At 35.1% G+C, this 26,380-nt stretch overlaps 3 protein-coding genes across 3 annotated transcripts; 2 read left to right on the forward strand and 1 right to left on the reverse strand.

The window, feature by feature from the left end:
* Positions 1-2,046: 2,046 nt before the first annotated feature.
* Positions 2,047-4,667, forward strand: LOC138310603 (uncharacterized). Its single transcript, XM_069251881.1, has 2 exons — positions 2,047-2,160; positions 3,080-4,667. Exons 1-2 carry the CDS (start codon positions 2,047-2,049, stop codon positions 3,596-3,598), a joined length of 633 nt encoding a protein of 210 aa, XP_069107982.1. The 3' UTR covers positions 3,599-4,667.
* Positions 4,668-8,050: 3,383 nt separating this feature from the next.
* LOC138329644 (dynein light chain Tctex-type 1) lies at positions 8,051-11,920 on the forward strand. Its single transcript, XM_069276774.1, has 5 exons — positions 8,051-8,192; positions 9,600-9,641; positions 10,260-10,383; positions 10,709-10,786; positions 11,450-11,920. The coding sequence occupies exons 1-5, from the start codon at positions 8,166-8,168 to the stop codon at positions 11,518-11,520; spliced, it is 342 nt and encodes a 113-aa protein (XP_069132875.1). The 5' UTR covers positions 8,051-8,165; the 3' UTR covers positions 11,521-11,920.
* A 2,075-nt stretch (positions 11,921-13,995) lies between these two features.
* On the reverse strand, positions 13,996-26,314 carry LOC138329646 (coiled-coil domain-containing protein 174-like). Its single transcript, XM_069276790.1, has 11 exons — positions 26,246-26,314; positions 25,438-25,542; positions 25,021-25,121; positions 23,218-23,279; positions 22,527-22,710; positions 21,655-21,750; positions 21,262-21,416; positions 20,611-20,705; positions 19,866-19,995; positions 19,025-19,159; positions 13,996-17,678 (listed from the first exon to the last, which is right to left on the reverse strand). Exons 1-11 carry the CDS (start codon positions 26,276-26,278, stop codon positions 16,507-16,509), a joined length of 2,268 nt encoding a protein of 755 aa, XP_069132891.1. The 5' UTR covers positions 26,279-26,314; the 3' UTR covers positions 13,996-16,506.
* Positions 26,315-26,380: the final 66 nt, after the last annotated feature.

The following is a 26,380-nucleotide window of genomic DNA, read 5'->3' on the forward strand; positions in this document are numbered from 1 at the left end:
ATTTTTTGCTGTTATAATGTTAAAAGAAATTACATTTCCGGTTTTGAATCATGATTTGCGAAAATACTGGTTTAATATGACGTATATTCATGCATGCACAAATCTTATTAAAACACCATTAAAAACTGGTCACATCAATTTGTATAACTTAATGGCCCACTGCCATGTTAAACGGATCTTAAAAACATTAATAATATAAGAAAATACATATCGATGGCCTAAGATGAGGTAATAACACCAAACACATGCAAGATTTCCTGTATAATATATGATAACCAAAGATGATTACTGTGGAGGTTCAATTCGCTGTTATGCCGTTCTGTGCAGTGATATTCAACTACCGAGGGTAATTTAGGACGACGGCGGGAAAAATAAGACGACCCGCGTTATGAAAATTAATATTCATTTATTTTAATTAATTTTTTCAGACGATGATGATGAGAGTAGTATTAATGGTAAGTTAATAACTTTTGCGACTCTACAAAATTATCGATCTCGATTTACATTCCCCGGATTTTTAAAATTAACCAGGATGGTAGCAAAAACCGTTTCGGAAAGGCCCACTACCTTTCCGAAATGACTTTTGGTTTTTAAAATGGTAACTGTAAACTGTTTGATAATTTTGTAGTGTCGCAAAAGTTATTAATTTACCATTAATACTACACATACAATCACATTATGAATGGTTTAATTCAAATAAATCAAACATTAATTTTAAAAACGCATTTATTATGTTTCATGCCGTCATCGTAATCACCGCGCGTTAGTTGACTATCACTGCGCTAGACGGAAAATCTTTACTGTTAACATAGATAACACAACGAATCTTGTATTTGTTAAATGTTGTTACCTTATTTGAGGCTATCGATATAAGTTTTCTGATGTTATTATTGTTTTTTAAAAATAACTTTAAACTTTTGTTTCGGAAAGGTACGATGATCCTTTTAAATTTCGATATATTATTACCACAGGGACCTGACACGAATTTTTGTCAATGTTGGTTTTGCATTTGGATGAAATAGAAACTTGTAGGCCTAAACTTGTACTGTTTATACTAATTTTGCATTATGTGCACTTGGAGTATCGTGAAAAACTCTTTGTAAAAACTTATTACAAAGCCATTAAGCCAGTGAATTGAAAATTAATGATGTTTGGGAAAATAGAATGCACATAGGCCTAAGTCTTAAAACGGAAAGTGACAGAGTGCACTCAGTCATTTAATAACTTCACAAAATATCGGCCGCATATCTGAGTGTACTAAGTTCATTATTTTGGCCCATTTAAATACATGTATACATATTAACGAGGGCGTGCTTGTTTTCCTTTAAGGATTTATGGTTTACAATATTCGTGACGATATCGTACGCGGCATTCATTAAATGCTCAATCATTAACAATTAGGACCAATTTGTTAATTGGTAAAGAGTCCGGAGCGTACATGTACATGTAGGGGTATGATTATGTAATGGAAAGCAAGCCGATTATAGATCATCGTACTAGGTTTGACCCGATTCCACCTTATATATGTAAATACTTGACCACTGGTGGTCATTCAGGTGTTAAAGCCCCCGTTAACGAAGTCCGGTATATTGCAGGGCATGTTTTGACGACAGTTCATTGTATTATTACTTGGCCGTTAACTACAGTAAATATCGTGATATTCTATTTAAGGAAATCCGGTAGGTATAAAAATTCAAAGACATTTTTATTTCTGAATTATCTTATCAATAATTGATATCGAATTGAAAATTCCACTTTTATTGGGTTTTTTTGCCAATTTTTGATTCGTTCATGTACATGCGATTTTCTAGCTTAAGCTTATTATTTTCCATTTCAGATTTTCGAATATACCAAAGAGATAATACATGCAAGGATTATAATCTATACTATACGTACAAAAAGGCCACATACTTATGGGATCCGGATGTGTTGATCTCACGGAGAAAACATTGGACAAGAACTCATTACAGCGAGGTTCATCAATAATTCACGATAAAACAATGAACCGGATGTGCGAGATTGAGTAAGAAGCAAAGCACAATAGCGATGCCGCCCAAACAACAACAAGTGTCTCCCTCGCCAGCGGCCCCCAAGAAACCAAGAGCTCAACGACCCCCTCCCCCGGACAGGGATGTGAACAAACTTAACGCTCACCTCAAGGTATGTCAAATTGATAAATTTTGCTTAAGATTTTATAACATTTGAGTACCTTGACGTACAAAATGTACCGACCAGTAGCTGTTATTTCTAGTAGTTAATTATATTTACTGTTGGGTGGATTAAGGGCAAATAGGAGTTTCAACTTAGAATACAAGTAGCTTGATGAATACAATAAAGATCACAGGATCTGAGAATTAGTTATGTGTACAGTGTACATATATTTATGGACCCACCAACACCCGCTTGAATGCCCATAGACAATTAGGGATCTAGATCAAAAATAGATTTTTGATCTAGACCCCTAAAACATCTAAAAATGGTCTATGGGCACTCTGGTGGGTCCATGATTATATTTATTGTAACTAATTATCAGATCCTTGTGATATAGATCTATACATGCAGGTAGATACATGTGATTTACAATGACTGACATGGTTAAAGACAGACTTTATTGCTGGTCTTTTGTCCTTAATTATGTTATGGAATCGAAGCTTGTTCTCATTTATAAGGAACTTTCAGGCATATATGTATCAGAGCCATTTCCCTTCGCTCTACTCCGTCAGTTGATGGGGTGAAATAAAGGGAAGTAACTCACTAACTCTGATATATCAGAATGTTTAAGGAGGTGATGAGGCTGGAGGGGAGATTTGTTGGGTTCTCGCGGCGAGCGAAGGAAGGTGAGGGCGGGGATCACAAGGAGATTAATTCAGCGTCTTACATTTGCTACTGGGATAAAATCTACAAAAAGAGCAATTTTCCTGGGCACCCCAACATTTCTCCACTTCTTGAACCCGGTGGGTCTACCATGGCTGCTGGATACTAACATGAAAGAAAATACATATGTACATGTATTCGCAATATTTTTTGTCGTTTTATTTTATAATACTTTTCATTGTTTATGGTATCCTTTTTACTGCAGATCCGGTATACGGATACTCTGGCCGAGCCTAATGGAATGCACAGTATAGGAGTTATGTGGGACTTCGCCGCCATCGCCTATTCCTGCTGCCGAGATCTACATTACTGTCTTTTGAGTACATTCCTTAGTGTATGGATCGCCTGTTTCTGGGGGTGCCAGTTCGGATTTCTTGCTTTCAATCATGTGTGGTATTTTTCGCCGTTTATGAAAGGTTTACATATCACGTGTAAAGACGCGTTCCAAGTCTGTTGTAACATGACCTGTAGGTGCTGTATCTACCCGTGGACTCGTGCATGTTCTTATCTTTTCGTACATTTTAAATCTGATGACGTAGACTATGACGCCTTAGACAATCCGCCAGTTTTACAGAGGGTTAAAAAGGTTCGGATTATACAGGAAGAACCTGCACCAGTTGTTGTTGTCCAAGACGATCAAAATGGTGACAGATTTGCGACAAATATGTTCCTCGGGGATAAGGAAAAGATGCGGAGATCTGTGAACAGACAACTCATGCTGTAGTCTTTTGATAATTGTTCCTCGACAAGGCTCCTAAAAGGAATCAAGAAAATGGTTTCCATGCATAGACACTCAGTTCGCGTGAATGGACACGTGGCTTCGTGTATTACATGTATACATTGTTGACTATTACGGGGCTTCCATTTAAAAGTATTATTGAACATTCTACATCATTGTGCGTTATTCTGGCAAATTCAAATTCGTTTTTTTTACTTTTGGCTTTACAGTCAATCAGTTTTGTAGAGATGCAAGATAATGTATTATTAATACAAATGATTTTATAATTGAAGCCAAAAAAAAGGTTTCTGAGTCATGTACCTTATATATAAATTTGTTTTGGCAAATGGACTTCGCCATTAAGCTATTGCGAACTAAGATACAGCATCCCTTAGTATTCGCACATGCTCTTTCATTAGTGCTTTCTGGTTGGAAAACTTGTGTATCCAACATTTCGAATGGTAGGAGTATGATGTATATGTACCGTAGCAGTTTGGTCATTGAGTTGATCGTTCGTGGGTGGAGAGAATCGTTTAACTCAGGTGAGGGTAGCTGTGTAATATTGTAGCTCTACTAGTTATACAGATAACGACGTCGTCTTACTAATAAAGTCATATCTTCGCTTACCAACAGTTACGACCAGTACCTTCCTCTTCAAGCTGGAGAGAATCGACTCTTGGCAAGCGGAGATGACATGTTCATTCTTGGTGAGGGGAAGTTATGAGGGACACATAGTTGCATCTCGACAAAGAGAAATCCTTGTTAAGAATAGATGTATGGGCTCGTCGGGTAAAATGAATTATTATTTCTCTATTAGTTGGCCATGTACTTTAGACGGATTGCCAGAAATATAGTTATCAGAATGAGATATGGTTTAATTGTGCTTTAATCATGCTGAGATGTACATTGAAGATTTTGTGAAGACAAATGACATGGTAATGACATTATTGTTAAATTGTGCCAAACTGCTAATGTATGGAATTGGAATATTACAGTTTTAAATACGTTTGGTGCAGTAAACCACATCGTTACTAATGTATTTATTAAAAAGATACCCTTTGGTAAATAAAAAGTATATCATGATCTTCAGTTTTATATCAACTTTAGTTTTGTACAGCTTGACAAATTTCCGAAAGTTGCAATACCTCTGGAGAATTTCTGGCGACCCATTGATGAGATTGTCGGAAACAAGGACCACTAGACTATATAGAATTAGTAACAAAATGATGATTACAAATACAGTAATAGCATGTAATTCACCAATGAAAATGTATGTAGAGTTAAGCTATCACTGCCTGATGTTTCGGAGCTTTTGATGAATTCTATAATTCCCAAGGATTTTTTTTTTCAATATTGCAAGAAGAACGTCTCTTTATTGCATGTGCCTGCCACATAACTACATGTATGCAAGTTATCCAGATGAAAAAAAATAACTGAACAAAAATAGTCGGGTTTTGCTTTGATTTATTTGCTATGAGCGACAATTATTTAAGCTACATGTTTTATATGTAGGATAAGACTATTGGATTGTTTGCATCTGCATGTATATTTAATTAATTTAGATATTTATGCGTTGTTAAACAAAGGTATTACTATTTAACCTTATAGTGTTGTCATGGTACATTCAGTTTGCGGAGTCTTCACTATTTATCGCATCAGATAATTAATCACGATTAAGAGCATTGTCAGTCCTCACGAGTTTTGTGGAGATGAGTATATTGACTGTTGATCTCATGAAGGTCAAGTCTATCTCCACATACACTGTCCTTCTGTGCATCACACTCTATAGCTTTGCAACCAGATTTGATCACAGGGATCTGGCACGAAAATGTTTAACCAACGTTATACATATGTATATTATAGATACTATAATATATATATTTTGTATACCGTTGGTTAAAAATTTTCGTGCCAGGTCCCTGTGGATTTAATTATCCTATGTAACTATAATTACTAGTTTTAATTATCCTTTCTCGATTACGTTGCCGAACCATGGATATAATGGCCTGAAAATGAATACAGATCAAAGGCGCGAAGTCAATATTCGAAATGGGAACGTATTAAATCACCCTTTCTCAACGACAATTTCCATTACGTGAATTGCTTTGTAATACGGATTGGAACCAGTTTGCTTTAAAGGCAGGTCAAATATTTAATAATTTTTACATAATATATACATAACTATACTGATTATAAACCAGAAATAAGACGCCTTTTCTTGGAACATAAAAAAAAACAAACAAACAAAACAATTTTAAAAGTCGACATTCATGCGATTCAGATCAATACACATAATGAAGTGGAACGCCATGTATCCATCTGACGTCGACATGGCCTAGGTCCAGTGTCCTAAGCTTTAAAAGGAATCCCTTGACTTAAGATTCCCTATAGAAAAGTATTACAGACGTTAGGTTCCTTTTTAGGTAGCTTCAAAAACTGTAATGATTTCTTGTATGGAGACTTTTAAGTTCCTTGCTTAAAATTCTTTTAAATCTGTGTCTGCTGTGCACTGACTCTGAAAATGTCAAACTAATTTCTCAAATAAGTTATTTCATGATATGAACGGGGGAAATTTTATTAGCTCATCTGGCCCGAAGGGCCGGTGAGCTTATGTCATGGCGCGGCGTCCGTCGTTTGTTGTCCGTCAACTTTTCATAAAAATCCATACTTGTCATAAACGGCTGAATGGATTTTCACCAAATTTAGCCTGAAGCTTCCTTGGGTGAAGGGGAACCGATTTTGTATAAACTGTGGGTCTGGTCCTCCAGGGGCCTAAGGGGGAGGGCCCAGTAGGGAAAATATAGCAAATTCTTTAAAAATTCTTCTTCTTCTTTAGCAATGAAAGGGTTTTTCTTCTGTAGCAATGAAAGGGGTTTGTTCTAATTTTGTATGCCGCTTCTTTGGGTGAAGGAGAACCAACGATGGGTCTGGTTCCCCAGGGGCCTGAAGGGCGGGGTCAAATAGGGAAAATAAAGCAAATTCTTTAAAATCATTCCTCTATAGGAAAGAAGGGATTTAGATCTAATTTGGTATGAAGCTTCCTTGGGTGAAGAGGAACCAATTATATATGTATAAACGGTGAGGCTGTTCCCCTAGGGGTCAGAGGGCGGGCTCTATAGGGAAAATATAGCGAATTCTTTAAAATCTGTCTGTAGAATAGATTAAGTTCAATTCTAAAGCCTTCAAGTTGGTAGCTTGTGTTCTTAGCCTGAAACAGGTGAGCGATACAAGCCCAATAGCCCTCTTGTTTTGTACGGAATATCAAGTTAGAAGAAAACTTCACTATTGATGGAGAGACATGCATGTACATTATGAAAACTTTCTGAATACATAATATTCTGCATTCACATGTAAAAGGACTATGAAGTTCTTTTATTTCGGCAACGGTAAAGACTTGTATCATATAGTTCAACCCATGGCCATTTGCAGATTAGAAATAATTTGACAGCGTGTCTTAGTAAAAAAAGACTTCAGAGACTACTACCAAGACTATCATATATCTATAATTAAAAACAAAATTCGTGCGCCTATATGGTTCCACCAAGTATTCAGATTATACAATATCTATATACTATCTATATTACTGGTTTAACCATATACTGTGGTTATTTTTAAGGGTTAGCGTCAAATTAACACCTGAAATATGAGTACTACATATTTAATATTTCTATCGATTTTCGATCTATGTGATCTCTAATTTCGCTTTAAGGGATGTAGAAATCTAAATAGGGTGAACATGTTCGTATGCATTATTGTATGTTTTTGATGTAAGCCTTTAATTTAAATTAAAAAACCCACATACATGTATCTTTAGAAATGCACATGAGTGTGTACAAAGATATTGAGTCCGTTAAATTATTTACTTTACTTTAAATACAAAATCCAGTATCCATGATTAAATAAGCCAATATGGACATGCTTTAGTCTGTATCCCATGGGTGGAGGGAACGCTTTCATTGAATAGGCCTACTGGATTCCATAACAGCAACTTTTTGGAATTAAAAAAAAAAACCCTTCTAACGTTACATACAGTTTTTGGCAATTAAACATCATTCAAAAAATATCCAAATATCCGTAAATAGAACACAAAAAATTGTTGAAATTGAAATTATGTTAATCAAAATTTCGTTTTACCAGCACCCTCCCCCCTCCCCACATAAACACAAAAAAAAAACAAAACAAAAAAAAAACAAAAAAACCCACTGAAACCCCCATCAACGGTATTAAAATCACAGGGATTTTATCAACTTTAATTTGTAATGTATAAGATGTTATGTCGGTTATTGTCGGACCATAATATATATAGGCTATATATCAGCATATAAACATGGCTTTTTAATGAAAACTAAAATAATAATAAATTTAAAAAAAAATCAATGTTCGATGTACCTAAAAAAATCACTAGGCCCTACTGTACTGTATCGATATGAAAAATGTAGTGTTGTGGGAGTTGTCGCCCTTGATCTCGCACGGTTCTCAGACGGTTCGAGAGTTTGTTGTCAACGAGACCAGCAAGATTGTTCCTGTCACTTGTCTCCAATAATTTGGCAATCTCGTCGAACACACTGTCAAAATGGATGAGTTCCAGACTGGAGAAGAGGTATTTAGTTCATGATTCATTAACAGAAAAAAACACTTGCACTAGAGAGATAATTTAAATAGATTCTCTCAGAAAGGAATACACGTCTCTCATGAGTTTATTTTTTTAGAATCCTTAGAACCGTCACCGACTGATGTTGATGAATGTATTTTATTATTTTCCACTCGTACAATGGTAACAGTTTACTTTCAAGCAAGCCACTTGGTACTTCAATAGTGAACATATACCAAAATACACATAAAGGACTGCATAAGTATTGGCTAAGACATGCATATAGGCAATAGGCCTATGTCTGGTGACTAAGAGTAAGAGCCCCCCCCGCCCCCCCCCTCCCCTCTCACACACACACCACCATGACATGCCACTGCTTCTGTACTGCTAACGGTAATATTGAATTGATTTGTATGCTTGAGCTTTCAATTTTCAATTCATTTTATTCCGAATGCAAACAGCATATAGGATTACAATAAACATACATATGACAACATATTAAATATGTGCTTAAGCTTATCCTTATCCTGTTAACAGTCCAAGCTCTTTTATCCTATGCTGTTAAGAGCCATAAAGAGTTGACTATTGTGAATGTCTCATTTAATTTTAGATGTTTAATCAATTTTAGTATCTTGAATTAGAATTTGATATGATGAAATTTACAGTAGGCCTAGTCTAAAATTAGATGGTTACAAATTAAAAATTCATTCAACATTAAGTTTCTAGGAGTTCAACTACCGGTAGATGGTATATAAATTAATATGTATATGTTATTGTACATTTGTTACATTTTAAAATACAACCATTGTTTCAAGCATTGGGAGCTTGAACATGCTAAGCCTTACCCTCATAACGTGAGAGTTGTTTTCTTATTGGACATTATTTTACTGACTATTAGCCACAACATAATATTTCAAAAGTGTCTCGTAGTGCAATGCCTATGGAATACCTTTTACATTGTTCAGTAGAAGCTAGTCTAGCTTAGTTGAATCATAAAAGCAGGGAATATATGCAAACTTGTGAGTTGTTGCGTTTTCGGGAGAAAACATTTTGGGAAAGGTGGAAGGAATGTAGGTAGGGTAATTGGACTGGGTCAGTCATATGTAACCATGCAGGTACGTTACAGGTACATTACATTGTAGCTCAATCACAATTGGTAGAGCACTAGCATCTGGCTAGTATTCGGAGGTCACAGGTGTGAAGCCCAGTCTGGCCACTACATTTTCTCCTTTCTATACAAACTTGGTGCTCAACAAAATGATATAAATATTATTATAATAATAAAATAATAATATAACATCATAAAATGTAATAGCATAGAAGTAGAACAGTTACAATGTAGAGTGTTTTTCAGTCTGAGCATGCAACCATATTATAATAAATCTATTTATAAATTTTCTTTTATTTTTTTTCCAGACTGCCTTCGTAACAGATGAAGTAACAAACATAATCAAAGAGGTTGGTATAGTACTAGTAGTCTAAATTCCATAAAACAAATCATAAACTTTTAATAGACAAAGTTGACAATCATTAGACAGTTGACAATCATTAGACAGCTCATATTTGTAAGTGACTTGAATATGGAGCTTGAAGTACCTAATGGTATAATAGTTAATTGCAACAACTTAGCCAAGTATTGAGTAACAAGATTACGGTATTGCAATTTTGAAAAAGGAGGGGTATAACTCAAATCTAGTACTGTTGTGTAAATCCAAAGTTTAAAGAGATAATCGAAAAAAAGTCACGTGGTTACAGTATAAAATAATTGATGACAAGCTAGAAATTGAGCACATTTCTGTCTGTAACAAGAACACAGTTGATACAGATTCTTGAGCATGGCTGAAATTCTTTTGATTTTAATTCTCAATGTAAGTGCTCAAAATATTAGATTTGTGTAATAAAAATATTTTAGGGGTAATTGCAGGTGTACACATGTTCAAAAGATATTTAGGGAAAATTTCAATGGATATTTTAACTGTGTATGGAGTACTGATGATTGATACAATAATTTACTAATTATATCAGTTTACAGGTTAATTATCTCTAAGTGACCATTATTTTATTTTCCGGTTTCAGTCAATTGAGGGTGCAATAGGAGGCAATGCTTACCAGCATAACAAGGTGAACCAGTGGACTTCCAATGTAGTCGAGCAGTGTCTGAACCAGCTCACAAAATTAGGAAAGCCATTCAAATATATTGGTAAGTGTATTTCATATAAACATCACCATATGGATTTTAACCATTTTATGTCATAGGTCAAGTGGTGACCACTGACCCAGCCCCTCCTGAAGCTGTCTCTTGGGACAGTTGCCATTAGTTGTCCATAAGGTTGTTGAATCTCTGTTATGGGTTCCTCCATCTTCTGAACCTTATATGACCCTGGTTGTTGAAAGGAAAATTTTGTTCTAATTTTGAAATATGACTGCATGTACCAAAACTTAATGTAAATGGTTTTTTTGATTGAGTACATATACCAGGTACTTATAAACATAAATTCTTACATCTGCTTGATATTTATTTTCAGTGACATGTGTAATAATGCAGAAAAATGGTGCTGGACTACATACAGCAAGCTCCTGTTTTTGGGACAATTCAACAGATGGTATGTTTTTTCGCTTATAAAAGTTAAATTATTTATGATTTTAATGCACTATTTCCTCCCATCAGATAAGAATAAAGATATTTAATTTTATTCAGAGTTAATCATTTTTATTGCTCTTCACATCATGATATTCCAATGAAATATATTGCTGCACATGTACAAATTCAAATGATTTTTGTTGCAATTTATTATTATTTTAACATTAACCATAGTTGCACTTTATATACAGTTCTAATTTGTGAGCTATATTTCTACACATATTTGATCTTAAATGAGTGTTACTTTCAGGAGGTTTTAAGAAATAATTTTTGGCAAGGAAAAAATAAAACTTCCAAGACAAGTTTCATGAAGAATTTTAGCATCAAAAATGTGTTGTAAAAGTCTAACTGAGATTTGCATTTTGCGACTTTGTCTGCAAATCCTGATGTCACAATGAATTTCCACCCAATAAAAAAGTGCTCCAAGTTAGCAACACATGCAAAAATGTTAATACATGGGTGATGTCATTGTCAGCTTGATTATGTACATGTGATAAAGTGAGATGTTAATTAGTGCTGGCCCATCTATATCCTTAAAATGTACCCTCAGGATACTACAATTATCAGATGGCCCAGACTCTCTTGTTACACTGTATTCTGTATTACCTATTATTTATGATTACAGGTAGCTGTACTGTGAGATGGGAGAACAAGACAATGTACTGTATCGTTAGTGTGTTTGGGTTGGCTATTTAAAGACTCGGACAAATGACAGGACATCTTGTATTGGGGTTTTAAAGACAATTGACAAAGTCAGTGATCAAAGCCATTCTAAGTGTGTACAAATCCAGAAAATCGTCACTGTACATATTTAAGAATTGGTTTGAACATGTACACCACCTAAATTACCTTGATCACTGAGGTTAAGTTTACTGTTTAACCTATTAAGAATCTATTAGAGGAACATCAGCGTTATCGACCATGACGATAATAGCTTCTTGTGTCATCTCAAATTGATTTGGCACAGCAGTTTCTTTTTTCAATTTATTTCACTGAATTATAATATGCGTGTTTAACATTCGTGTAATTTCATCTGTTTACAAATATTGTGGAAATCATATTTGAAATAGATAATAAAAAGAACTTCAGAATAGTTTTAACTGTATTGGACAGTATTTGCCAAACCTTAAACACTCTAAATTATCTAGAGGCAGAATTTAAGGCCTCTTACATCTGTATATTTCAGTTTTCTGTGATATCATATGGTTGCTATGTCATTTTTTGTTTCCACACAAGAACCATCATTTAAGTTCCATATAAGCATTCTTGTGTTGTTACTGAAATAGAGATAGAGTCAACTTTTAACATGTACATTCTCAAATAATTTATGTTGACGAAAATATCTAAACTTATCTAAAATAGATTTTCATAATGTAGTTTTGTCAGTAGCATTTGATTCAAACCTCTATGTTTGAATCACAATATGACATTATAATTTCTTCTATTATTGAATTGATTATTTTTATTAACATCGTTTTGAGAAGATGAAGTCTAGCATTGTAAATGCTCTGAATTTTTAATAGCCATGAAATAATTGATAATTGTCAAAAATTCTGTTATTTATCAGATACATGCTGTTAAGGGTGAAAACATTCGTAACATTTTCTTCTAAAAAGAATTTTATTGGAAAAAAATTGTATTTCGAAATTGAACTCTGAATAAATATATATACAGTATCAGTTGAATTTTCTTATAGTCATTTTTACTAAGAAAATAATAGTGTGGTAAAAAGTATCATCGCATGTATACATAATGTATATATCACAGAATAAAAAAAAAAAATCTGGTGTATTTATTACTTTTTTTTTTTTAGCCCACCATCATCAGATGGTGGGCTATTCAAATCGCCTTTCGTCCGTGGTCCGTTCCGTCGTCCGTCCTTCCGTCCTTCCGTCCGTCCGTCCTTCCGTCCGTCCGTCCGTCCGTTAACAATTCTTGTTACCGCTATTTCTCAGAAAGTACTAAAGGGATCTTTTTCAAATTTCATATGTAGGTTCCCCTATGGCCCTAGTTGTGCATATTGCATTTTGGGACCGATCGGTCAACAAGATGGCCGACAGGCGGCCATCTTGGATTTTGATAGTTAAAGTTTGTTACCGCTATTTCTCAGAAAGTACAGAAGGGATTTTTCTCAAATTTCATATGTAGGTTCCCCTAGGACCCTAGTTGTGCATATTGCATTTTGGGACCGATCGGCGAACAAGATGGCCGACAGGCGGCCATCTTGGATTTTGATAGTTAAAGTTTGTTACCGCTATTTCTCAGAAAGTACTGAAGGGATCTTTCTCAAATTTCATATGTAGGTTCCCCTAGGGCCCTAGTTTGTGCATATTGCATTTTGGGACTGATCGGTCAACAAGATGGCTGCCAGGCGACCATCTTGGATTTTGATAGTTAAAGTTTGTTACTGCTATTTCTCAGAAAGTACTAAAGGGATCTATCTCAAATGTCATATATAGGTTCCCCTAGGGCCCTAGTTGTGCATATTGCATTTTGGGACCGATCGGTGAACAAGATGGCTGCCAGGCGGCCATCTTGTATTTTGATAGTTAAAGTTTGTTACCGCAATTTCTGAGAAAGTACAAAAGGGATCTTTCTCAAATTTCACATTTAGGTTCCCCTAGGGACCTAGTTGTGCATATTGTGTTTTGATACTGATTTGTCAACAAGACAGACGGCCATCTTGGATTTTGGTAGTGGAAGTTTGTTACCACTATTTCTCAGAAATTATTGAAGAGATCTCAAGCAAATTCCATACATAGGTTCCCCTAGGGCCCTAGTTATGCATATTGCGTTTTGGGACCAATCAGTCAACAAGATGGCCGTCTGGCAGCCATCTTGGATTTTGATAGTTAAAGTTTGTTATTGCTATTTCTAAAAAAGGTACTGAAAGGATGTCTCTCAAATTTTATATGTAGGTTCCCTTAGGGCCTTAGTTGTGCATATTGCATTTTGTTACTGATAGGTCAACAAGATGGCTGCACGGCCGCCATCTTGGATTTCATTGTTGAAGTTTGTTACCACTATTTCTTAGAAAGTACTGCAGCGATCTGTCTCAAATTTTATGTGTAGTCGTGTTTGAAAAAGTTTGAAAAGCAGGGAAAAGATCCCTCTTTCCATTGTCAGACATAGATCATTCTTTGGTGGGCGCCAAGATCCCTCTGGGATCTCTTGTTAATAAATTGTGTTCAAATTAAATTGTCTTCAGCAGCTTCTTCATATATACACAAACATGAATAATACACATATTCTCCAAACACATAAACATGTACAGGTTACAGACTCGTGGGGGAGGGGCCATCCTTAAGTTGAGATCAGCTATTGATGTAATATTCAGCAAAAAAAAAAAATAAAAAAAAAAAATAAACATATATATACATAGCAACTAACTTTAATATTTAATTATCACAGCCCAGCCATAGTAAAAATCAATTTCTGTGAAAACATTAAGAAATGGACAAAAGTTAGTTTGAATAGATCACTTGATAAAATTTGTAGAGGAATGTTTTATTTATTACATAGAGGTTCCCCAACGCATGACTGTTGTTTATCATGTTTATCAAACTCGAGTTAGTTAATTTTCAAATTTTGAAGACACGAGCTTAAGTGAATGTCTTTTAAAAAATTTGAAAATTAACTAACGAGAGTTGGGGAACTTATTTATTCTGTGGTGACCATTTTCTCGTCTTCATTCAGGGAAACTTACCACCATACATTGTGTAGTGATATCTTTCCGTCATGAAATATAGTGCTTAAACAGACAGCCAATATTCTATTGTTTGATACTTTGAATAAGCAACTACCAGTAAAACAGCAAATACAATGCTATTTAAAAGAAAATGCGCTATGAAAAGTAGCCCGAAGTTGAGAGCCAATTGGAATCAAGAGATCTTGGAATTGACTAATCAGAGGCGCTGTAGGTGTTTACACATAAATGATAACCAACTGCTATGGAATTTATCACATGGTTTCTCCATTGTGAACCATGCATAGTCATGGGATAAATTTGTTTTCTCACTTCCATTTACAAACGACCATCTCGCATCACTACTAGTTCTGTCATTGGATTGTACAGAGTTATTCGCCTTGCAATTATATATATATATAACGTCATATATTTGTGAGCATAACGTCATATTTCTACTAAAAAATGCATCATTTTGTGCAAAGACTAGTGACATTACAATCAAAATGATATTTTCACTGTCAATGCTGCATTCAAATTGGTCAATACAAAAGCGAGCGAGAATATCAAAATTGACATTTTCATAGGAGTGAAGTATATCGCTTTTATGCTCACAGTAAAACCTTATATTTCACTGCGAAAAATGTAATAAAAGATACAATACTGTATGTGCATATTAGTATAAAAAAATATACACTGTAATGACAAAAGCTTTGGAATTACCCAAATATTTATTAATTTGATTCAATTGACATCTCTTAGCTCTTTTGATCCAAAATGGCAGCTTCCAAAGTTTGCAAAATATCTTGAATAGAAGTTTTTGTATGTTTACTAATTAACCAGGTGTGGTACAGGTCATCTTGGACTTTTGCTATGTAGCTAGTATATTGTGTACTTCGAAATTTAATCTGATAGTCATCAGATTGACATTATGACTATGGTTAAGTAATGAGAAGAAATACCTTTAATCGTTGTCATTTATAGTTTTATTTATTTAAACACATGTGATTACAAGTGTTAATTAAAATAACATAAACATTCAACTTTGTAAAATTCTCTCATCATATAGACTTTTAAACTATTTAATTTTAATAAATATTAATCACAAATTCTTCGTTTAAAGTGAACAGTCGGGCAAGGATGGCTAAAGTCGGTAAAAATGGTGTGAATGTATCCAGTATAATTTCTTATGAAATGGAAAAATCAAATCTCTCGTCAAAATCTGTCTGCGTACGAAGAAATTAATTTAAAGTATGGAAATTCTAAAACGTCCTCCCGGCTCACTATGTCCGTGGTTACATTTCCACGCAGCCTCGCTTTCAATGCTTTCAACTTTTCTTTACTCTAATGGTCAGAACTGGGAAACTAAGCAGAACTTGACCGTCATATCAATATGTGAGAACTTTTGGAAGGCCAATGAATGCATTAAGACTGGTTTTCTTTGCCCGACTATTCACTTTAAAGGCCCACAACCTTTCTGAAACGACTTTTGATTTTTGAAATGGTTTGTAAAAGTTGTTAACTTACCGTTAATACTACTCTTATCATCACCTTCTGAACAATTTGATTAAAATAAATAAATGATAATTTTCATAATAAGGGTCGTCTTATGTTTCCCACCGTTATCCTAAACTCGTGACACTACAATCTTCTGAACAATTTGATTCAAATAAATAAAATGTTTATTTTTATAATGCGTGTCGTCTTATGTTTCCCGCTGTCGTACTAAATAACACATGGTAGTTGACTATCACTGTGCCAGAAGGCAAAACAGTGAAATGACTCTCCACTGTTATAATATTTTACGCAGGAAATTTTGCATATGTTTGGTGTTGTAACCTCATCTTAGGCCATAGTTATATATTTTCCGATGTTATTAATATTTTTAGGAAACCTTTATGTTTTGCTCTGGAATAGTAGTGGGCCTTCAAAGATGTATTTTCTGTTTTTACAATAAAGAATAATGACACTCGGTTATATAGACAATATATAGATTATCAATTTTCCATGGTCTCATAACTTGTATTTTGAGCATATCTGATAGGAGCACTAGAGAAAACACTTTGAGTTGGCACTGAGATATCACAGTTAGATTGTAGGCTGGAACTAACAGAAGATGTTTCCTCTACTTGTTCATCAACAGAAGAGTCATCATGCTCATCAGTTTCTAGACTTTCATTTTTCATCAGACGAGTATCTACAATACTCAACTTAGGGATGGCGACCTGTGTTGTCCTCTCTGTATTTTGTGTCACAGGATTTTGGGCGATGGTAGCAGACGGCTGTATGTGGTTGTTGGTATATTCAGTATTCTGTCCAATAGTTGGTGTGGCAGTATATAAATCTGAGGTCGTGGACTGAGCCTCTGTACCGGCGTGAGATGGTTGAGAGTAAGATCCAGGAAAAGGATTGAAGACATTAGGCGGTGGGACATTCAGGTTTGGTTGTCCATATGAATCAAATTGAGCCATGGGATTAAATTGAAATCCTCCAGAAAGGGTCTGATTATCAGCAGATAAGTCATATCCAGTGACTCCTGATGAAATGTTGTACTGACTATTTCTTTGGACTGAATTGTCGCTCCGAACTTCAGTAGAAAAGGACTCATTATTTGCTGATGTGCTAGCAGTGTTGGTTGGTTTAGGTAAGGGTATATCTCCTACCTGTAGACTTTCTGTAGTAGATTCAACATTTAATTGGGTATCCTCACACTGCCGAGTTTTTGAAACTTCATTCCTTTCCCTTCTTAGAAACTCCTCAATGCTACTACTGTGTATACAGGAACCCTGGTCTGTCTTTTCTCTATGGGATGATGTAGCTGTTGTACTGGTATTGATTTTGTTATGAGTTTTAGATGTATAATTGGACTTTCCTATCGCAGTACCTCCAGGGTAGAATGGAGGCGGTACACACTTGTAAGACTTCTCATTACTAGAAGGAATATTCCGCTCATTCTGTGTGTCCATATGTTTATCATCCGAGAATGCAGAAGATAATCCAAAATCAGATCTTCTGTTCTCATTCTGTTGGTATCTTTTTGCTGAATCATTAGTTCCTTTCTTAGTATCAGAATAGTAAAACGATGGAGGGGCAAACTCGGACTGTCTCTGGTCCCGTTTCTCCTGGAAATATTTCTCTTCTGTTGTTGCATTTGGATACGAAAATAGGCCTGAAATTATAAAATACAGTTATTTACAAACAAGCAAAAGTCAAAAAGACTTATTTACTATCATAATTATCGTATAACTTTACTTACACAATCAATTTATCATCAATTTATCAATCATGTTGAAAATAACAGCATTTAACAAGCCAATCCTACACTTTCTATTAAATGATAATAAGACAATATTAACTAAACTTGGGCTTACACTTGCAGTTACTCTCCTTGCTGCTTGCCCTTGCCCAATTCCCTTCAACACTTACTACCCTTGCCCTTGTCCGAGTCCCTGCCACACCTACCTTCTTTGCCCTTGTCCCACTCCCTGCCATACTTACCCTCTTTGCCCTTGTCACACTCCCTGTCACACTTACTCTGCTTGCCCTTGTCCTTATCCCTGCCACATTTACTCCCATTGCCCTTGTCCCACTCCCTGCCACACTTATTCCCCTTGCCCTTGTCCCACTCCCTGCTATTTACTCTCCTTGCCCTTGTATGTCCTACTCCCTGCCACACTTACTCTCTTTACCCTTGTCCCACTCCCTGCCACACTTACTCTCTTTGCCCTTGTCCCACTCCCTGTCACATTTACTCTCTTTAATCTTGTCCCACTCCCTGCCACCCTTACTCTCCTTGCCCTTGTCCCACTCCTTGCCATCCTTACTCTCCTTGCTCATAAGCTTGTCCCACTCCCTGCTACACTTACTCTCTTTACCCTTGTCCCACTCCCTGCCACACTTATTCCCCTTGCCCTTGTTCCACTCCCTGTAACACCTACTCTCTTCACCCTTGTCCCATTCCCTGCCACACTTACTCTCCTTGCCCTTGTCTCACTCCCTGCAGCACTTACTCTCCTTGCCCTTGTCCCACTTCCTGCCACATTTACTCTCCTTGCCCTTGTCCCACTCCCAGACACACTTACTCTTTTTACCCTTGTCCCACTCCCTGCCACACTTACTCTCCTTGCCCTTGTCCCACTTCCTCTACATTTACTCTCCTTGCCCTTGTACCACTCCCTACAGACTTACTCTCCCTTCCTTATTCCTACTCCCTGCCACACTTACTCCCCTTGCCCTTGTCCCACTCCCTGCCATACCTACTCTCTTTGTCCTTGTATGTCCCACTCCCTGCCACACTTACTCTCTTTGCCCTTGTCCCACTCCCTGCCACACTTACTCTCTTTGCCCTTGTCACACACTATGCCACACCTACTCTCTTTGCCCTTGTCCCACTCCCTGCCACACTTACCCTCTTGCCCTAGTCCCACTCCCTGCCACACTTACTCTCCTTGCCCTTGTCCCACTCCCTGCCACAATTACTATCCTTACCCTTGCCCCACTCTCTGCCAGACTTACTCTCTTTGCCCTTGTCCCATTCCCGTTCTGGTTTATTTTTGTTAATATTTTCATCTCTTGTCAACAGTTGAGGTTCTTCTACAGCTGGCTTCTCTGGCATTTTCTGATCATCAGCTGGCACCTCTGAATTGGCATCTGTTAAAATATTTTCAATTCCTGTGTGTTATTATTACACTAATAGATAAGTCGTATGACAACTGCCTAGCGGTAAAAACATGTTGACAATTTCTTCGCCAAAATAAAAACAAAACCGCCAAGGATGTTGAGACTCCTTTTATCTATTACCTTTAATAGATTATTTTTACGTTATGCCCCTCAGAATGATAAATAAATCACAAAGGATTACACATGGCTGGGAGAATATATTTTTACCATACCTATTTCTGTATACAGACAAAATAACAGATTATAATGAAAAAAATATACATATATTAAAACTAATATGGACCGATGAAGATTATTACTATTGTCCATGCATTCATTAAGTTGAAAGTTTCGTTCATGTGTATAAATGTTAAAATGTTTCATTTAGCATTTATCTCCTGCTATGGTACATATATTACTTCTTTGACCCCCATATATATATATCCTGTTTATAAACTGAAGGTTATCTTAATAAATGCAAGGATGAAAAAGTCTAGTCTATATAAAATATTATAGAAACAATGTACATGAAATGTTATAATCACAATCCTAACTCACTGAAAAGAATTTACCAAGATTTTGTTATCCATAGTGAGGAAAACCATCTCTAAAGTTTTTACCCATATTTATTAGATTTTTTCTGTTCTGTCGTAAAAGAAAATTTCAATATTATATTTCAGTTCCGTGCATGTAATACCTTCTTCTTTTTCTGAGCTGAACAGTCCAGCTTCCTGCTGTTTTCGTTTTTTGACCTTGGCCAGTCGAGCATCAAGCATAGCTTTACGTTTTTCCTTCAGTCTTTCTCTCCGTGCACGCTCATCAATTGTCTGTCAAATAACATAAATTACTGCATTTCAAATATTTCAATAAATATTAATAAATATCTTGTCTTGGCATATCACAGAGTTATCTGCCTTTGCAGGAAGGTATTGATTTTGACTTCAAATATTTTGTGAGCGAAACTCAGCTTGTTTTCTCTGAAAAATATGATGTTGTGCTCGTACACTCATGATGTCACAAACAATACCTACACACAAGGGTAGATACAACTGTAGCTAATATACAACTGCAGATTAGCAAGACGATGAAATTAAATAGAAATCCATACCAACAGTAGAAAATGTAAATGGTGACCTCAAGAGAATATATTATTAAATAAAAATCTGCTCACTTCAAATACATATCAGAGGGAAATTCTGTTCAGTTTTCAAAATGAAGAGAAAAGATTTGACTTCAGAGAAGAATTGATTGAGTCTTTAATTTATGACATGTGTTTATGTTTACAAAGAATGTCTCTGTTTAGCATTAATATATTCTATTTGTTAAGCATATACTATTCAGTGTTTTTAAACTTGTCATTAAAGAAGGTCAAAGTTGATGAATGTTCATCAAATTATCTGCAATCTAATAAAGTGCTTATAAACCTTTCAGTTGGTCCTTACCTGCTGACGTAAATCACCTAAAGTTTCCATCTCTTTCTGTCTTTCCTCTTCTGTCTTAGAAAACTGGAAAAAGCCAGTGCCATGATTGCGGATTTCTGAAAAATGTTATATGAAAATTAAGACCTGGTACATAACTAATACGTGTAGTAGCCTTATACATGATTCAGTCTCAGCAATTAAAGGGACTTAACTCCTAACCTTCTCCTGTAACTAAGGTAAGCTAATAATTGATCCTTTTCATATATAATGATGTCCATCTTGTTATTCAATTTGCACTAAGTTATATTTGGAATGGACAATAAGACTCTTTTGTATCTAGATATCTAGGATATAGGATTATTCTACAACTGTACTTCAAAATTCTCCCCAACTGAACCACATGAAGAAAATTGCATTTAGGTAAGTGCCCCATTACTTTGGTACAGGTAATATATCTGTATACTGTAATTCTTTTCTGAATGTTGTTACATTGGAATTATATCAACTCAATTAATATTCTATCTGCTCATCAATTCTATGTAAATAAACTGAAAAAGTTATGCAAAGTATTTGGCAAAAAAGAAAAAAGAAGAAGAAAAGAAACAAAACAAACAATTAAAATGAAATATAATTCAAAACTAGAATGTGTTTCAGTGACAAAGACAGACTTACCATCAAACTGAACATTAGAGTAGTGGACTGGCCCATTCAGATTTGCCTGTGCCTCTTCTTCCCATTTCTGTCTCTGTAACTCGCGACGCATGTCGTCTGACATTAGTGTTGGTTTGTCGTCAGACAGTGTGTTTTGTGCTGATGGGCCTGTAAACCTGGATAAACATAATCAGGATCATATGGTAAGCTATGTGGATGTAATACATTGGTAAAACCTCATTAGCTCAAACTAGTATATCTTAAAGAACCTGTTTGATTTGAGATATAACAGTTGGTCCTGATCAATTCACTATTATATTGAACATTTGGATAACTTAAAAAATATCATTGTCTCAATGACTTCCAGTCAAAGAGGTTTGGGTATATTTATACATCAAATATTCAAACTTATACCTTGCACCAGCACTTGCCCGGTCTCTCTCAGTATGATCCTTTAGGTCTTTCCTCAAACAAGTTCTAGTCCTTCCAAAGCCATCAACATAGTCCACCCTGTAACATGCAATAGGAAACATATGTTTGTAAGTACTGTAAAATGTGGATACAGCGTTGGAATTGTTATTGTATAAATACTAAATAGTATCTTAACTGACTGTCAAATGGAAAATTACGTTTTAGTTTTAATTAGCTGCAAGAACATGCACACAGGCATATGAAATGGAAAGCCTATGATTTGAATGAATGGTGTTTTCTATGGATGTGATACGAGTAACTATATAATATCATTTCAATTTCAAATTTTTTTTATTTCAATAAATTGAAAAAGGATTGAGTAATAGGTGATGCCTATGTAAGATGGTGATGCCTACCGTGTATGTTAGTTTCCTTCTAGACATGTCATTGGATTACTTATCAGCTGAAATCTATTTTGTAGCATAATATATGTCTAGTAACAAGTACTTTCAATGATAATGAAGAACACAAAAATATCAATAAAAAGGAAATCCTTTCAATAATGTACTCTCTAGGTGGGGTGGGTGTCTTATATGAGGAGAAATATGGTAATATACTGCAAACCCGGAAAATTACGCTACTTATACGAAAATTTCCATCACATGTAAAATTTTGTGAAAAATATATGAACTATATTGCCAAAAACTCGAAGTTATAAATGTTGCGAAAATAACACCGACGTGGAATGTATACTCTTACAAATCGCAAAATTAAGCACATGCAAAAGTGTCCTTGTTTACAGTATTCATAAGTAATTATATCTTTTAAACTATTACTGTATTCTAAAAAGCCTATTTAAGAAATATAGATCTTGCCATTCTTCATCCTTGCTTGCTGGTGGGGGTATATCAGCCTTTGATAATATTTCTTCTTCTTTTCTTCTCATTTCTTCTTCTTCATCTCTCTTTTTTCTTTCCCTGTCTTTCTCTCTTACATCAATCATTTGATCAATGACTTTCTTCTCAAAATCCACCAGGTACAATTTGCTACCATCCTCTTCTGTAAAATCAAGAAAAAAAGATAATACTAATAAATATTAACTAAATGAATTACACAAGTCATTCTCCTGTGTGGAAAATCATGGGATGAATTAAAGGGAAATTATGCAGTAACCACAAAAGAGCATGTTTGTAGGTATTGTAACAAAATACATGTATTCATTATTTAAAACCAACTTTCAAGGGTGAAGTATGTTTGTCTGTTTACCGGTATTTAGATATAAATTGAATAAATTATAAATGTAATTAATTTCAAGGTGATGATTATACATGGCTTATGGAGAAAATATTATCAATGTAAATGCATTCTGTATACATTTCACTTTTTAAAAAGTCAAATAGAAGTAAACTATCACTTTGTTACCATACAGAGTTTCCTTGGATACCAGACAAAGACATCCCGACAGATAGAATGTCCCACGTGTACACATCAGTCTGGAGATGTCTGGTTTTAAAGCCATTCCAATACTCTACCTACCAAAGATCAATCTACATGTATATACTGTACCTGGGATGTGTGATCCTTGAGTAATCTTGTCATACATCTTGGCTTTTTCTTGAAGTTTTCTCCTAAAAAACATTTTAAGTTATACTTCTGTTGATAATAATCATAAATTAAAGGCAATTTTAATGTATGTTCAAATACATTATAACATACATGAGTACATACAGTTTGTGCACTCTATAGAGAGGACTTCTTTTTATCTGAATCTATCTTTTAAGGATTAAAGTCTCTTTTTTGGTGGTTCTATCGAAGGATAAAGTTGAGTAGGGTATCGATATTTGGAATGGACCGTTAAGACTTATATTTACAGTCTTAACTATTATTTTCATAGCTCAAAATACTTAATAGTGTTTATGGCATTTATAAGACTAAAATTGGATTATATCGTTTGGTTCTGACGGACATTTGGAACAGCCACTCGAAGTGGCGGAAATTCCCGCCAATTTATTAATGAACATACAAATAAAATGAGTTCCGTCTGATGAAGCATATATCTGGTGTTTTCCCGGTATGAAACTATAAATCGTTATATTTATCTGTTGTAAAAAACACCATGGTGCAAAGCAGTTTGGTTTTAATCTTTTGCTTCGTATTATTACACACGCTTACACAATTCATAACGTGGCAGGATATTTAACGTAGTTGTGACGCGTCATCCGATTCAAACCGCCTGTGTCAAGGAGGTGTGACAAACAGAGAGTTTCTTTGATTTTGTGATCACTTGAGTTCTACTTAATAAGTTCACGTTTGAAATTACTTGAATACATGGATGTTTATATAGTTTCATGACATTATTTCTGGATTTTCAAATGTATCGGATCGTCGTTTCTAGTAACATGTACAAACACAGGTAGGCCCACTACTGTAAACGTTTACCGCTCTCTAAATGTTAGCTTACAATTATATTTATATTGTTGTTTCAAACACTTCAATAAATATTAGAGATATCTATTACAAGTATTGTAAAGCTACAATTGTAGGATTCCGTTTCATTGATATTTCGAAACACCCAAACGTACATTGTGTAGGTATAAGTAAGGAGGGCCTACTATCGCCGATTCACAGTAGGCCTAGATAACGTACAGGACTTGTCTGTCCCGCGAGGTGAACAAAACTGCATTGTCGTGCTAGGTCGTTTTGGTTAAACTTATCCAACTAAAGACTGATGTTGTCCTGATATATCTTATCCATTTGCGTACAACCAAAGATGTTAAAAATACAAATAGGATGTAGATCTACATGTTGTAGCGAACAACACAGACTCACCGACACACACTCACCGACACACAACATGTAAACATTGCGACGTCATCGGAATGTGCAAAACTGTACATTGTACAACATTGTTTATTTATCATACCCACGGAAGCATTGCTAAAAGAGGTACGGTAGTAACATAAACAATGTAACTTTTCTACATTTGTATTTACACACGTACATGTATATGTATTGAAACCTATTTTGATACCTACATGTTCATCGAACGTACGTTCGGTACTGAAAACACCAAAAGTTTCTGATTTTGACCATCATAAATTCATCCGCGCGGCTCCAAATTGCGCGTGACATACTCAATCTATCGAGAAATAAAGTTGAGTAGCCTTTGGTAGAAATCAACGGGGTTTATACTATCAATTCACCACTGACTGTAAGTATTAGACTATAGATCTAGAACTATTACAATTGATGTGTACTTCAATTTCTAGGTAAACATACAGTACTTTTCCTATATATATAGGAAATACTATATGTATATACAGTACATTAGAACATGATACACCATACATATCATGTATGTATACTAACTTTGAATTTTCGAAAACATTTTCCTCCTCTGCCTTTTTTTCAAAATCTCTTTGTGCTCGCTCAAGAACACCTTTATTTTTCCTGCTCCATATATCATTCTTCTGTAGAGAAAAATCATAACATTAATGTCATTAGCAAAACTATAAGGATGATAAAAATAATATATTGCCTTCTAAATGATGTATTAAAATTTGTATTTGCCACTGGAGTGATAAAAACATATGTACATTAGAGTAGACTAGTTTAATTGTTATCCATGACTCGTAAACCAGCTACATTATTTATCATGTACATGTAGCTTATTATATTTCAGCACAAAATGTAAAAAAAAAAGGTATTTATCTCTGCAATCTACCCTGAACTTCAAATTCAGCTAAATTTATTACTATGGTAGTTTTCAAGGTTTATGATGCTAACCTTTTCTGATGTTTTCGGGCGAATGAAACCTATTCCATTACCACTCAGTTTTTGCTGCTTTAATTCTTCTTGCTTTTTAAGAAGTTCTGCCTTCAAATCAACCAACTGAAATGAATGAAATAATCGAAAATAGTCAATTTTATGAATATATGTATTTACGATGATGATGATGATGATGATGATGATGGTGATGATGATGGGTATATCTGAGACAAAGTCGTTTTTGGTGGCAAACACACTTGCCTGAACTGAAGTTGGATATAAAAATTCTCATTCCACCCACTTCCACTCTAATTGAAATTAATTGTCAATGGATAAAAACTGAGAACACAATAAAATGAACATTGCATACCCAATAATTAGGCCATCAATTTCAACCTTCAAACGTGACAGTAGGAAGGTTGTGACAAAATTCACTTACTCAGATCTACATGTACTTGTCATTCTCTCAAAAAACGAGCTGATGACAGGATGATCGAGTGCTGAACGTTTTAATTAGGCTGTAAAGTGTAAGCTGGCCAATGGCCTACTCCCATAATATGAGAGTCGACTGGTCAGCCGTTTTTTCATCGGACGTTATTTAGACACGACGTAATGTTCCAAAAGTGTCTCGTCGTGCTATACCTCTAACAAGTAACATTGTTGGAGTAGCCAATGGCCATGGTAAGGACGAACTAAGATTATGATCATTGTTAAAATGTTGAACTGTCTTTTTTTTAATTTTAACATGCTGATCTATTTTTCATTCAACACAACACCATATTTGCCAAATAACAATGGTGAAAATAATTAAAAAGGGAAAACTTACAGAGGCTGTCTGAATCTTCTTCTTTTGCTCCATTTCAAGCGTCAATATGACGTTTAAGCGTTTGTATGACAGAGATGTCAATGCCACAAAGCGGAACGAAAAAATATAATAGCAGTTTCAAATAACGGTCAAGCT

The sequence above is a fragment of the Argopecten irradians genome, chromosome 1 (genome assembly GCF_041381155.1).
Source record: "Argopecten irradians isolate NY chromosome 1, Ai_NY, whole genome shotgun sequence".
Classification (NCBI taxonomy): Eukaryota; Metazoa; Mollusca; class Bivalvia; order Pectinida; family Pectinidae; genus Argopecten; species Argopecten irradians.

Coding starts and splice junctions, on each gene's coding strand:
- LOC138310603 (XM_069251881.1), top strand. CDS start 2,047: ATGCCGCCCAAACAACAACAAGTGTCTCCCTCGCCAGCGGCCCCCAAG. Junction 2,161..3,079: donor AACTTAACGCTCACCTCAAG/GTATGTCAAATT, acceptor TTTTTACTGCAG/ATCCGGTATACGGATACTCT.
- LOC138329644 (XM_069276774.1), top strand. CDS start 8,166: ATGGATGAGTTCCAGACTGGAGAAGAG. Junction 8,193..9,599: donor AGTTCCAGACTGGAGAAGAG/GTATTTAGTTCA, acceptor TTTTTTTTCCAG/ACTGCCTTCGTAACAGATGA. Junction 10,787..11,449: donor TTGGGACAATTCAACAGATG/GTATGTTTTTTC, acceptor TTATGATTACAG/GTAGCTGTACTGTGAGATGG.
- LOC138329646 (XM_069276790.1), bottom strand. CDS start 26,278: ATGGAGCAAAAGAAGAAGATTCAGACAGCCTCT. Junction 25,122..25,437: donor GCCCGAAAACATCAGAAAAG/GTTAGCATCATA, acceptor TTTTCTCTACAG/AAGAATGATATATGGAGCAG. Junction 21,417..21,654: donor CGGGCAAGTGCTGGTGCAAG/GTATAAGTTTGA, acceptor ATGTTTATCCAG/GTTTACAGGCCCATCAGCAC.